General features: G+C 37.8%; 1 protein-coding gene across 6 annotated transcripts in view; it reads left to right on the top strand.

Moving 5' to 3' along the window:
- The window catches only part of Ccdc18 (coiled-coil domain containing 18), a 141548-nt gene that overhangs the window by 18922 nt on the left and 107729 nt on the right, over positions 1-14897 (top strand). For all 6 annotated transcript variants that reach the window (XM_048447047.3, XM_048447048.3, XM_048447053.3 and 3 more), the window contains 2 exons: positions 2900-2996; positions 12945-13066. In XM_048447047.3, the coding sequence (XP_048303004.3) occupies positions 2900-2996; positions 12945-13066 (219 nt within the window). The remainder of the gene's footprint in view (positions 1-2899; positions 2997-12944; positions 13067-14897) is intronic.

Below are 14897 nucleotides of genomic sequence, written 5' to 3'. Positions count from 1 at the left end.
TGAAATTTATAGCAACTACTAGGGAGTTTTTGTTTGACTTTATTTTCTTTGTTGGGGTTGGGCTCAGTGCCTTGTGAATTTTAAGCAAGCACTGTACCACCTGAGTTGCGTCTGTAGTCTACTGCAACTTTTATATAGGATTAAATCATAATCTACATGTGAAAATTTTTTATTTAATGTGTATGAGCAGTATGTCTGCCTATGTATATGTGCACTACATGTGTGCCTGGTGCCCATGGAAGTCAAAATAAGCCATGAGATCACCTGGAACTGGAGGTGTTGGTGGTTGTGAGCTGCCATGTGGGTGATGGGAACTGAAACTGGGTCCTTTGAAGACCAGCAAGTGCTTTTAACTATTATTAAGATCTATTATTCTAGCCTCATAATCTATATTTTTATGTTTGACAATAAAACGTATCTTGTAGATTTATTATGACATATATTGGATTATAGAGAAAGTAACCATAGCTGCTCAGGAGCCTGAGGAGGTCCACGAGTTTAAGACTTAGCTGAGCTACAGAATGACTTCACCTTCAGCCTTTCAACTTAGCCCATGTTTTAAAAGAAAGTAGTTTAAAGAGTGCTGGTGATACACCTCAGAACATCACCACGTTGTACACCTAATTCAGTCCTCAGTGTCACAAACAAAGAAACAATCACATAAATGGAAAGGTAAATTTGTCTTCAATAGGCTAAGTATTTGCTTTCATACACAGCACTCCTAAAGACGACGGCAAACATATAAAGAAGTTATTTTTTCATCTAAATAGGTTTGGAAGAAAATTTTTACAGCAATATTTGTTATTTGTTAGACATTATTTTGCAGTAAAACATATTTAAACTTGGGCGGCAGCTAATTTTACCTCTCATTGTCTTGTTATCTTGGAAAATCATTTAATTTTTAAAACTTCAGCTTTTCATCGCTGTAGTTAGACTTTCTTGTCAGACTTTCTTTGGACCACCAGCCCCCAACTAAAGATGGAGACTTAGTAGTAATTATGAAAACTTTGTCTTTAGCTCAGGCTTGTCCCACTACATCGTATAACTTAAATTAGCCTGTTTTTATTAATCTATATTTTGCCATATGGCTCTTTACGTCCTCTCCAGTCTGTAAGTCTAATTCCCTCCATGTCTTACTGGCTTTTTCTGCCATGCCAGATTCTAACCTTTGAGTTCCTCTCTCTACCTGGAAGCCCTGCCTTTTGTCCCCTGCCTAGCTATTGGCAATTTAGCTAAACCAATTACTATTATTGGCAATTTATTAAACCAATCAGGTGCTTTAGGCAGGCAAGGTAAAACAGTGACACATCTTTACACAATTTGCGCAAATATCCTGTAACATATCTTTTAAGTTGATACTTCCTTGGTATGCATGAGATAAAAACATGTTGGATGCCTATTATATAATTAAGTACTAACAAATATTAATTATTATATATGTTATGCAGTTTAATATCTGTCTTAGTTACGGTTTCTATTGCTGTGAAGAGACACTATGACCACGGCAGTTCTTATAAAGGAAGACATTTAATTCAGTAGCTTACTGTTCAGAAGGCTAGCTCATTATCATCATGGTGGGACATGGTGGCACACGGGCAGACATGGTGCTGGAGAGGCAGCTCAGAGTTTGACCTTGCACAGGCAACAGGAAGTAAGCTGTCTCACTGTGCATAGCTTTGAGCATATATGAGACTTCAAACCCACCTTCACAGTGACACTTCCTCCAGCAAGACCACACCTCTTAATAGTGCCACTCCTTTGGGGACCATTTTCAAATTACCACAGGTGTGATTTTAAGTATAAAAAAATGTTCTTATATGGGGGTAATGTTAATGAATGAAACTTAGTGCTCTCAACTAAGTGAGAAGTGTGAAGAAAATTAAGCTCACCCAGGAGGTAAGGAACAAGGTCTGATTTAAATAGTGCATTGTGGTGGTTGGTTTTGTTGTTCAGTTTCATGTTAGTAAAAATTATTGGATTTGTTTATGTTTTGAGACAGGGTCTCACTATGTAACTCTGGATGTCCCAGAACGTAATATGTAGACTAGGCTGGCTCCAAACTGAAAGAAATCTGCCTGTTTCTGTCTCCTGAGAGTTAATGTTGTTTTTGTTGCTTGTTTTTGTCTTTTGAGTACCTTTTAAAAATTAACTTAATCTTTGCATGGGTCATAAAATTGATATCTAATATTCTATGCCATAGATTGAGTATGGAAGACTTAGAATTTATTTTTCAGTGTTATGGTGCTCCTTTGTCTGTTTTCCAGACGAGGGGTGGAATTGCCTATACATAGGAATTTATGTATGTTCTTGAGTTGATAAGCGCTTCATGCTATATTTCATTTAGGAGAAAGTTATTGCAGTGAAATCAGCTGTCATTTCACAGTAAAACCTTCTACTCTTTTAAGTTTAAAAAAAAGGAAATTTATTCTGGGCCTGGAAAGATGATTCAGTTGGTAAAATCTGTTATGTAAACATGAGTACCTGAGTTTGGATTTCCAGTACCCGCCTAGGCCCTGCAGCCTGCATACATATATCTGTAATCTCAGCACTGAGGAGATGGACACAGGTGGAGTCTTGGAACTCATTGACTAGCCAGCCAGGTAAAAACAATGATCCCCAGGTGCAGTGAAGGGAACCTGTCCCAGAAATGGAGTGGAGAACCATTGAGGAAGAAACTGGATGTTTACCTATAGCCTCCAAATTCATGTTCAAACACATGGGCATGTAACCACATACACATGTGTACACATACACAATAACATATATACCACATATGCTCATACATACATACAACACATACCCATATGGCCTGCACACACATGCACACAAATTTGCTTAAAGATTAACTTCTCAATGTAGAGAATTCCTTACTTTTTTAAAATTTCTTTTTAAACTTTAGAGCTGAACGACAAAGAAATGAAGCGCTGTATAACGCTGAGGAGCTGAGCAAAGCTTTCCAGCAATATAAAGAAAAAGTGGCTGAAAAACTAGAAAAGGTGAGAGAACTGTTTGTTCAAACTCAGTGTCTTAAACTACTGCCCATATCTAAAATTAGATAATACATAGAATATTTTTATGGAATGATAATTTTTTAAAAAATATTTATTTTAGCTCATATGTATGGGTTTTTGTATGCACGTCACATGTGTGCTTTCCAGAATAGTGTGTCAAAGCCCCTGGCCTTGGAGTTACAGATGGTTGTGAGCAATCATGGAGGTGCTGGGAATTGATCTTGGGTCCTCTGCAAGAACAGTAAGTGATTTTAACTCCTGAGCTATCTTTCCAACCCTGGAATAATACTTTTAAAGATTTTATTCTTAATAAACTAATTGAAATAAAACTTTTATTTTAAATTTATTTTAATTTTGTGTTTTTTTAAATCATTATAATTTTTTAAATTACATGTCTATTTGGAAGGGGGGCTATGTGCATGAATGTTGTGCCCATATAGTCCAGAAAAAGTGTTGGATCCCCTGGTGCTCAAGTTACAGGAAGCAGTCAGCTGCCTGATGTTGGTGCTAGGAGCTGAACGTGCTCTTACCACTGAGTTATCTCTCCAGCCCTGGTGTTTTGAGATAGGTCTCATGATGTTGTCCAGAGTCATCCCAAATTTATATTCAAGGTCCTACTGACTCAGCATCCAGAGTATCTGGGATTATAGCTATTTGGAACATCCAGCATCATAAAATGTAACATGAGGGGGCCAGCTTGTTGGGGTTTCTGTCCCACCTGGTACCCCACAGCTGGCAAGCCCCAAAGAAAATCACACAGAGGACTCCATAGGATTATAAACTGATTGGCCCATTAGGTCAGGCTTTTTATTAGCTCTTGTAACTTATATTAACCCATTATTTTTATCTATGTTAGCCACATGGCTTGGTACCTTTCACAGCGGGGAAGGTCACATCTTGCCTCTTCTGAGTCTGGGCAGGAGTGGGTGGAATGGACTTGCTTCTTCCCAGAATATTCCTGTTCTCATCGCCCCGCCTCTACTTCCTATCTGGTTGACCTGCCTATACTTTCTGCCTGGCCAATCAGCATTTATTTAAAATATGATTGACAGAATATGGACAATTCTCCTGTACCAATAAAAAGTTTGAAAATATTAGTTAAGGAAGATACTCACCAGTATCTTTCCTACTAGGAGATAATAGTTAAGGAAGATATTCACCAGTGTTTTTACTAATAGGAGATATTAGTTAAGGAACTATTAGTTAAGGAAGATGTTCACCAGTGTCTTTACTACTAGGAGATATTAGTTAAGGAAATATTAGTTAAGGAAGATGCTCATCAATGTCTTTACTACTAGGAAATATTAGTTAAGGAAGATGCTCACCAGTGTCTTTACTATGAGGAGATATTAGTTAGGGAAGATGCTCACCAGTGTCTTTACTACTAGGAAATATTAGTTAAGGAAGATGCTCACCAGTGTCTTTACTATTAGGAAATATTAGTTAAGGAAGATGCTCACCAGTGTCTTTACTACTAGAAGATATTAGTTAAGGAAGATGCTCACCAGTGTCTTTACTACTAGGAGATATTAGTTAGAGAAGAGGCTCACCAGCGTCTTTACTACTAGGAAATAGAAACCTTTACTGAAGGATTAGAAGGGCAGGTACAAGAAATAGAAAAAAATAGAGAAAGGAGTGAGCAGAGGTTAGAGTTAGAGAAGCAGAACCAGGAAATTCATTCCCATTTTCACTGAAAATGGAAACAGAGATCATTGTTCAACCTTTTCACTGCTCTCTTGATCTATTGTCCTCAGAGGGACTCACTTTGCCTCTTAGAAGGGACATCTTTTCATCTGATCCTATACAGAAATGCAGTGATTTAATTATCAATTTAATATCTTTAAATAATACAGTATCGTATACTATAAGCCTATATCATAAACCTATATCAAAAAAGACCACAGGTTGAGGTATTGAGCTCAGGACAGAGGTCTGATGAAGTGATATTGATAAGAGAGACTTCTATATTGAGATTATAAAATAAACAAAGGAATATAATGGTTCTGTTAAAAGAAACAAGGTCAGAGAATGCGTTCTTTAAGGAAAGTGTTAGAATAAGAAGTTACTAGCTGGGTGTAGTGCACACACCTTTAATCCCTGTACTTGGGAGGCAGAGGCAGGCAAATCTCTGTGCGTGAGACCAGACTGGTCTACAAAGAATTTCAAGACAGCCAGGGCTATACAGAGAAACCCTCTCTTGGGAAACTAAAACCCAAACCAAAATAAAAACTGGTAGATAATTTTATCTTGAATTAAAATAGATAAATTGTGGGGAAGTGAATTCTGTTTTGGAAATCACTGCAGGACATCCAGCTGTGGGTCTCTACTGAGGACTCACACTCCCAGGCATAGTGTAGAGGTTGAAATCTAGACTAGAGCTCCATACTTAACAATTGACAGTATTTAAGTGGTAGCAATCTTGGGCATTAAAAATTTTGTTCAGAGTGAGAGAAGGATGAAAGGTATAATTATGGAAGATAATAAATAGAACAATTTTTGATATATATTGACAAATAAGTTAGGGAATTAGGTAAATATAGAAAAATCGAGTATAAAAAACCCAGCAATCTAAAATACATAGATGTATGACATTATTATAATGGAACACATCATTCTATATAATTAATATGTACTAGTTCAAAAATTATGAAAGAGGTAGTTGTGAGTGTCAGATGTTTCAGCACAGCCTTTGATATGGGAGAAGAGAGAGATCAGTGGAAGCAGCTGACTATTCCTTATATAAGGAGGAGATAACTAGTTGGTGGCGGGACAGAAAGAAAGAAGCTGGAGTAAGAAAAGAGATTTAGGCCTAGGAGTACCCTGAGCCAGTTAGTAGGTTTGAAGGGAAAGAGCCAATAAGTGGAGCCACAAAGAAATATTGAAGCTATTGGAATCACAGAGAGTGGGAGTTGGCATATGTAAGGTTATTCAAGATGCTATAATTTTTGGGGGGGCTAATACACTTAGTGTTCTTCCAGAAGACCTGAGTTTAGTTCCCAGCATCCATATCAGGCGCAATTCACAAATGCCTGTGACTCCAGCTCTGAGGGATCTGACACCTTTTTCTGGCTTCCAAAAATCACCTGTATATATGTGTCATATACACACATCTAAAAAAGAAGAAAAGATGTTATAATTTTAGAGAATATGTTTGTTTTGGTTTTAGGGTGCTCCTATCACTGTGAATTCAACTGTCCTTGAACTTGCTGTGCATCCTAGACTGCTTAGGATTCATGCTTTTTCCTTTTTTAGCTCGTAAGTGTGTGCACCACCCATACCTGCCCAAGGTCCTCTTTTTACCCAAATGAGGACATTCTTTTGGAACAAGGGAGCTGCTTGTTGGTTCCCAGCCACCTGACTAGCTTAGATCCAAAATAATCACACAGAAACTATATTAATTAAATCACTGTTTGGTCTATTAGCTCTAGCTTCTTAATTGGCTAACTCTTACTTATCAATTTATCCCATTTCTATTAATATTGCATATTGCCACATGGTTGAAGCTAATTCCAAAACTCTAGAATTGACAGAGACATCTTACTGCCTGGACAGTCACCCAACATTCTTCTGTAATGTTGGTGCATCCATCTTCAGCCTAGAGGCTCATAGTATGCAGGAGACTTTTCCATGAAGCAGGAAATTTCAAAGACAGGTCCACCTATATTGGAAGTTTGTCAGTCACTTTCTTCTGTATCCTGCAGAATGTCTAGCAGAATCTTTCATGAAGCAGGAATCCAAAGGATCGTCTAACCTTTAGGCAAGTTCAGTAGTCGTTTTTCTACAGGTCCTGCATGTCCAGTTCGTAAAGCAGTCTAGACAAGAAGTTTCTTGCCCAAATGGATAACCAGTGTCATAAGGAGGCCTCTTCAATGTCCATCTTCCTCTTGAAGTAATTGGTGCTGCCAGGAGCAGATGTGTCTCGAAAAGTCCTAATTTATTAAAACATTTAAAATGCCATATTTGTGAAGGTCTTTGAAAGATTTGAAGAATACCTATCTATCTGAAATACATCTCTGTACTAGAAAATCTAACATGACTACAAGCTTGACTATTATAGATGGCTATCTATTAACCTATATTTATTATATACATTAATTATACATTACATTTTAAATAAACTACACAATCACAATATCTTAAGAGCATAAATATATGTATAACAGGATTAACCTTAAATTTGCATCAATAAATCAAGATCCATACCAATGCAAATCTCTATAGCATATATATAATATTCTTTAAATATATATTCTTTAAATATAAAGAAACATTTATAAACAATATTTGGGAATTTGGACGTAGTTTTATTCAAATTGTTTCCTGCTGTTTGGGGACATTGTTAATTAGGTCTTTCATGGTATATCCTGTGTGTTAGGTTCATCTCAGTCAGCAGTTGGGTGAAGTAATTTTTTAGGGATGTTCACAGCAGCCTTTCAGGGGTTCGTGATTCATCAAACCATATTAGCCTGGAATGAATGTGCAGGTTCTCATCCTCTGTGGAGACAAAAGAAGAACCTCTTTTCCAAAGCAACACATCCTTAGACCCAAATTGTGAAGTCAAGATATTTTTATGTTGTTTTAATTTTGCAGCCCATACAGTGAAATGTGTCTCTGAACTTAGCTCCTTTACAGTCAAAAAATTTAAAGAAAACACAATTGTAGAAAGGAGCCGTGGGCTGCATTCCCACCTGGCTCGCGCACGGCTAGCTTTACACCTGAAATAACAACACACAAATTATATTCTTTTAAACACTGCCTGGCCCATTAGTTCCAGCCTCTTATTGGCTAACTCTCACATCTTGATTAACCCATTTCTATTAATGTGTGTAGCACCACGGGGTGGTGGCTTACCAGGAAGGATCTTAACCTGCGTCCATCTTGGAGAGGAGAGCTATAGCATCTGCCTCACTTCCCTTCTTCCCAGCATTCTGTTCAGTCTACTCTGCCTACCTAATTTTCTGTCCTATCAAAGGGCCAAGGCAGTTTCTTTATTAACCAATGAAAGTAACACATAGACAGATGACCTTCCTCCATCATTTCCCCTTTTTCTGTTTAAACAAAAAAGAAAGGCTTTAACTTTAACCTAACAAAATTATATATAACAAAACAATTATCAGGTAAGAATTATAGTTACAATATTTATATCTATTTTATCTTTATCATAACTAAAGAAAACTATAACTATCCATTCTTCAACTCCATCAAAGACTCCAGAAGGATATAATATTACCTAAGCAAACAAGAAATAAGCACCTTCCAAACTCTAGAAATGACAGAGACATCTCGCTGCCTGGACAGTCACCCAAAGTTCTTTTGTACCGTTGGGGTATCCATCTTTAGCCTTCAGGCCCATAGTTTCCAGCAGATATTTCCATGAAGCAGGAAATTTCAAAGGCAGTTCAGTCACTATCTGCTGTGTCCTGCAGAATGTCTCGTAGACTTTTTCATGAATTAGGAACCCCGGAAGACCATCTCACCTTTAGGCAAGTTCAGCAGTCCTCTCCCTGTGGGCTCTCTGTGTCCAGTTTATACAACAGTCCAGGCAAGAGCAGTTTATTGCCCAAATGGATAACCAACTCCATAAGGAGCCTCTTCGATGCCCATCCTCCTCTTGAAGTAGCTTGGTGTTGCCAGGAGCAGATGTGTCTCATTGTCATGAAAAGCCCTAAGTTATTAAAACATTTCAAATGCCATATTCTGTAGTCTTTGAAAGATATGAAGAACGCCTATCTAACTGAAATATATCTCTATATATCCAGAAAATCCAACTAAGATGACTACAAGCTTGACTAATATTGATGATTATCCATTAACAACCTATATTTCCTAATTATACATTACACTTTTAAATGAACTACACAATCACAATACCTTAATCAAGATCAGAAATACAGATACATATAACAAAATTGACCTTAAACTTGTATCAATAAGCCAATATTTATACCAATGCAAATTATTCATACCTATATCATATCCCCCTTTAAATGTAAAAGAACATTTATAAACAATATCTAGGAATTTGGATGTAGTTATTTCTCTCCAAACTTCTTCCTGCTGTATAGGGGCGCTGTTAATCAGGTCTTTTGTGGTGTATCCTGTGTGCCAGGTTCATCTCAGTTGACAGTTGAGTGAAGTAATTTTTTGAGGGTGTTCACAGCAACCTTTCAGGAGGGCGTGGTCTGTCATACCATATTGGGAAAGAAGCAATCCACAGGGTCTCATCCTCTGTGAAAACAAAAGAAGAATCTCTTTTCCAAAAGTATCATATCCTTAGATCCAAATTCTGAAGTCATAATACCCTTATATCCATTCTGGTTTAGCTTGGCAGCCCATATAATGAAATGTCTCTCTGTACTTAGCTCCTTCACAGTCAAAAATTTTAAAGAAAACACAATGTACATAATCCAGACTCTCTGAATTTTCTATCTTTATGTGGCTTATTTTTCTTTATTTTAATCTATAACTATCTGTACTCTGTCTCTTTAAAGACTTTACCCTTTTTTTTAAGGTATTAACTTTATTCTCTATATTCTTTTTCTTCTCTCTCCCAAGTCTATGTACACTCATCCAACACTGTGACCCACTTAAAGGTCTTTTATGTCTGAATCTGTCCTATTGTGAATCTGTAATTCTTTATTATCTAGGAGCATTTTTGTTTTGCAGTTTTAAATCACCAAGCACTTAAGAATCTAAGCTGTGACTTTCCTAGGTCAAAAACAGGTACTTCCTGCTTGCTCCGCCCAGCCCAACATGGCGGAGCTGCTCGTTCCTCTGAACCTTGCACATTGCACTGCTAGCATGGCTGAGGCGCTTGTGCCTCTGAGCCACAGCACATAATGATCCCCTTTTAGGCACCGAGCAAGTCTAGTTGCCATCAAACAGATCGTAGCACTTTACCCCAAATGTTCCATTCAAAAGCTCTGTCTCCGGCAGGAGTCAGAGATTGCGATGGTGGCACAACCCAGAAACTGGTATTTCAAAACTGCCATGTTCTAGTAGACCTGATCCCACTGCTTACTCAGGCAGGAAGAGCCAAGCCATGGGCATGGTCTCAAGCTACTTTGTTCCCAACCTCAAGTGGGCACACAAACGTCCGAACCCAGAAATGCTCCATAGCTGGAGATTGCACTGGTGGCAGGGCCCAGGAAGCCGCATTTTAAAATGGTGCAGCTTTTTTCTGCCGCTATTGCTGAAACAGGAAATCTCTCTACGGCACGTCCTAGCAAACAGCAAAAAGCTGTGTTAAACTCATCCCTCCCCCCCCCCTTTTTTTAAAGCCCTCTCAGGTTTTACATGGAGTTCATTACCAGGCTGGGCGCCAATCTGTTAAAGGAACAGCAGGCTGTGTCCCTGCTCCTGGCTAGCTTTACCTGAAATAATTACATGGAAACTGTATTCATTTAATCACTGCCTGACCCGTTATCTGTAGCCTCTTATTGGCTAGCTCTCACATTTCTAATTTCTCACATTTCTCAACCCATTTCTAATAATCTATATGTCACCACGAGGTCGTGGCTTACTGGGAGAGATTCAGCATGTCTGACCTGGCGGCTGGTTCTATGGCGGCGGCTCTCTGCCTCTGCCTGACTCTGCTTCTTTCTCCTAGAATTCAGTTCTGTCTTCCCCGCCTATGTTCTGATCTATCAGGCCAGGCAGTTTTCTTTATTAATTAACCAATGAAAGCAACAAATAGAAATATGACCTTCCTCCATCACATAATAATATTCATAATCTAGACTCTCTGTGTATATTTTATCTTTATGTGTCTTGTTTTTACTCTATTACTTTTTACTATTTATCTTTATTCTTTTAATCTATGATTATACTCTGTCTCTTTAAAGACCTTGCTTTATTTTTTAATGGAAAAATATAGATGAAAATGTATAAATGTAAATTGTAAAAATGTAAAAAAAAATGGTAGATGTGTAAAAAATTTAAAAAAAGTTGAGCTGAGTGATAGTGACATGTCTTCAATCCCAGCACTTGGGAGGCAGAGGCAGGATCTCTTTGAATTCGAGGTCAACCTGGCAGAGTGAGTTCCAGGGCAGCCTAGGGTACTCAGAGGAAAAAAAGTAAAAAAAGTTTTACATAGAAAGTTGAAGGTTTTGTACTGCATATTTTTGGTGTGCTGAATACGCTGCTAAGATGATTTACATGGCGTCCCTAGGGAGTTATGGGAGGGATTTTAGAAATTTAGGAGTGAGTGCTTCTCATAACAAAACTGTAAGGAGAGGGAAAGTAACCAAAGTTTTCAAAGGTATGTGCAAAAAGACAAAAGCATAATGAAAATTCAACAACTGGTAAAAGAAAGTAAGAATGGCTAGAGTCTTGTAAGTCTAGTTAATACTGACATGATAGTCAAAGAGAAAGAGTTCAAGAAGTTGCCAGTCATTGGGTACTAAAGGAGAAAGAGTTCATTTGACATTCCTTTTCAGGAAAGTTGTTAATACCATTTGCATTATCTGTCTCTGTCTCGCGACTGTGTGTGTCTGCGTCTGTGTGTGTGTGCCATACTGCCCATTTGGAGATCAGAGGACAACTTGTGGGACTGAGTTCTCTCTACTTACGTGAGTCCTAAAAGTGAAATCAGGTCATTAGGCCAAGCTGAAATATCTTGCTGGCCTGTAAGCACCATTAAACGACACAATGTTAATAACTTAGTATATGTTGAAAACTTAAGTATGACTTAATCAGAAAACGTTTGATTTTTAAATGTCTTTGAGAGGGTTCTCATGGGAATGTATATCTTAGAAGGGACATTTAGTAAGGTGACATGTGGCAGAAAAGTACTTTTAGGAGAAAGAATGAAAAAGGAAAATGTAATTGATTTTTAAAAATTTAGTTAGAGTTAATAGTTTGTAATTTTGCTCAGCAAAATCCTGTAGTTGGATTAATATAACAAAGGATAACACAGGGAATGTAATAGGTTATTTCAGTCCTCCACTCTTTTTGCTCCAACCTGAGTGCTATTGTAACTTGTTATCGTGTGTGTGTGTGTGTGTGTATATGTTTGTTGGTGTGCACAACACTGTACATGAGGCAGTCAGAGAACAACTTTGTTGAATTGTTTTTCTTTTCCACCTTTACCTGGTGCCTTAGTTCTTTTCAGCTGCTCTGACCAGGGAGGGCCATCTATAGTAGAAAGCTTTCGTTTGGGGCCATGATTCCAGATGGTCCAGCGTAAAAGTCGGGTAAAGTGGAAGGCAGAGAACACATTGGAATGGCCTCGGTCTTTTGAAACTCCAGTGCCTGTTCCCAGTGACACACCTTTTCTAATAAGGCCATGCCTTCCCATCCTTCCCAGACAGTGTTCAAAGATGAGCCTCTGGGGCCATTCTCCTGTAAACCAATGCACTTGGGTTCCAGGAAACAAACTTAGGTTGTCAGACTTGCATTACTAAACAGCAAGTATCCTTACCCTCTGAGCTATCTTGTTGGCCGCTTGGGTTTTTATTTCATTAGGAGTGTTTTAAAATTAGGTTTCTGAAACACTTGTACTGAAGGACAGTTCTTTTTTTTTTTTTCAAGACAGGGTTTCTTTGCATAGCCCTGGAACTAGCTCTGTAGACAAGGCTGGCCTTGAATTCACAGAGATCTATCTGCATGTGCCACCACCTGAACTAAGAGCAACGAGGTTTAATTACTTGGATAAATAATCCCTATTTGAATTGCTTACATTTTGCTTTCAGGTGACATTGTTCTTGCCAATCTGTTACTGGCCCTTAAGGATTTCTGAATAAGTAGTGATACCCTCTTTCTGTCTTTTGTGTTAGGCCGTTTCCTTTCATTGCAGTACCAGGGACTGGAATGTATATGAGATATTTATCCTGTTCTGTTTCCTTCCAGAATCACTGCTCACAGTTCTAGTTTAAACAAAGTGAAACTTGTTATTTGATTAGTGTACTCACTTAAAACAAATTTTTGTTTTAGGTTCAAGCTGAAGAAGAAATATTAGAGAAAAATCTTAGTAACTGTGAAAAAGAAAACAAAAGGCTTCAAGAAAAGTGTAATCTGTATAAAAGTGAACTTGAAATTTTGAAAGATAAATTCAGGTACATTATTATGGAAAAAATTTAATATGCAAATGGGATAAAGGGAAAGCATTTTTTTTACTGTAAATATAGAGTTTTTAATGTAATGTAGAAGGCTAAGATTCATGACTAAAATTTCTCTAGGTATAAATCAATCATTTTTTAAATTGTTTTTATTGAGTTATATATTTTTCTCTGCGCCCCTCCCTTTCTCTCCCCTCCCCTTCTACCCTCTCCTATGGTTCTCATGCTCCCAATTTACTCAGGAGATCTTGTCTTTTCCTACTTCCTATGTAGATTATATTCATGTATGCCTCTCTTTCAGGGTTCTCATTGTTGTCTAGGTTCTCTGGGGTTGTAAAGTATAGGCTGGTTTTCTTTACTTTATATCTAAAAGCCACATATGAATGAGAACATATTATATTTGCCTTTCTGGGTCTGGGTTACTCAATAGGAAAGTTTTCTAGATCCATCCATTTGCTCACAAATTTCAAGATTTTTTTCTGCTGTGTAGTACTCCATTGTGTAAATGTACCACATTTTCCTTATCCTTTCTTTGGTCGAGGGGCATTTAGGTTGTTTCCAGGTTCAGGTTGTGACAAATAATGCTGGTATGAACATAGTTGAGCACATGTTCTTGTGGTACTATTGAGCATCCTTTGTATATATCCAAAAGTGGTATTGCTGGGTCTTGAGGAAAGTTGTTTACTAATTTCCTGAGAAATTGCCACACTGACATCCAAAGTGGCTGTACCAGTTTGCACTCTCACTAGCAATGGAGGAATGTTTCCTTACCCTAATCCTTTTTAGCATAAGTTGTCATCAGTGGTTTTGATCTTGGCCATTCTTACAGGTATAAGATGGAATCTCAGAGTTGTTTTGATTTGCATTTCTCTGATGACTGAGGATGTTGAGCATTTCCTTAAGTGTCTTTCAGCCATTTTACATTTCTCTATTGAGATTTCGCTATTTAGATCTGTACTACATTTTTTTTTACTAAATTACTTTATAAACCCATCATTTTAAATATAATAAGATATGTTAATTCTAACACATTGTAAATGTAGAATAATAAAGATCAATACAGAAAATGCTCTTGGAGTGTAATCACATCAGCTAGCTACTAAAGATCTTTCAATAGGAAGAAAATTATCGAGTGTAATTTTCTTTCTTTTTTATATAAAAGAAAAAACAGAGGCTCAGAGAGTAGCCACTATTTTTCCATAGTCAAGAAGGTAGATTAGGTAATGGCTTGGTATGGTAAAGGCACTTGCTGCATAAGTCAGCTGATGTGAATTTGATTGCTGGCACCCACATGAATGTGGAAGGAGAGATCCAACTCTTCATAGATGTCTTCCAGCCTGTATGTGAGTGCTGTGGCTTTTCTCTCCCTCCCTCACACACATTAGTAGCTTCTTGTTGACTAACTTTTACATATTAATTTACCCCATTTCTATTAATCTGTGTATCGCCATGTGGCTGTGACTTACCTGCTAAAGTTCCAGCATCTTTCTTGGCAGGGCTACATGGCTTCTCTCTGACTCCACCCTTCTTTCCTTTTTAAAAAATATTTGTTTGTTTGTTTATTTATTCATTCATTATGTATTGTATGTCTGCAGGCCAGAAGAGGGCACCAGACCTCATTACAGATGGTTGTGAGTAACCATGTGGTTGCTGGGAATTGAACTCAGGACCTTTGGAAGAGCAGGCGATGCTCTTAACCTCTGAGCCATCTCTCCAGTCCTCCCCCCCCCACTGCCCTTCTTTCTCCAAGCATTCAGTTTAGTTTTCTCTGACTACCTCTATTCTTTTGCCCTATCAGGTCAACCCAGTTTTCTTTATTAACTAACCA

The sequence above is a fragment of the Myodes glareolus genome, chromosome 8 (assembly GCF_982192425.1).
Source record: "Myodes glareolus chromosome 8, mMyoGla1.1, whole genome shotgun sequence".
Taxonomy (NCBI): Eukaryota; Metazoa; Chordata; class Mammalia; order Rodentia; family Cricetidae; genus Myodes; species Myodes glareolus.
This window is presented reverse-complemented; position numbering and strand designations above follow the sequence as displayed.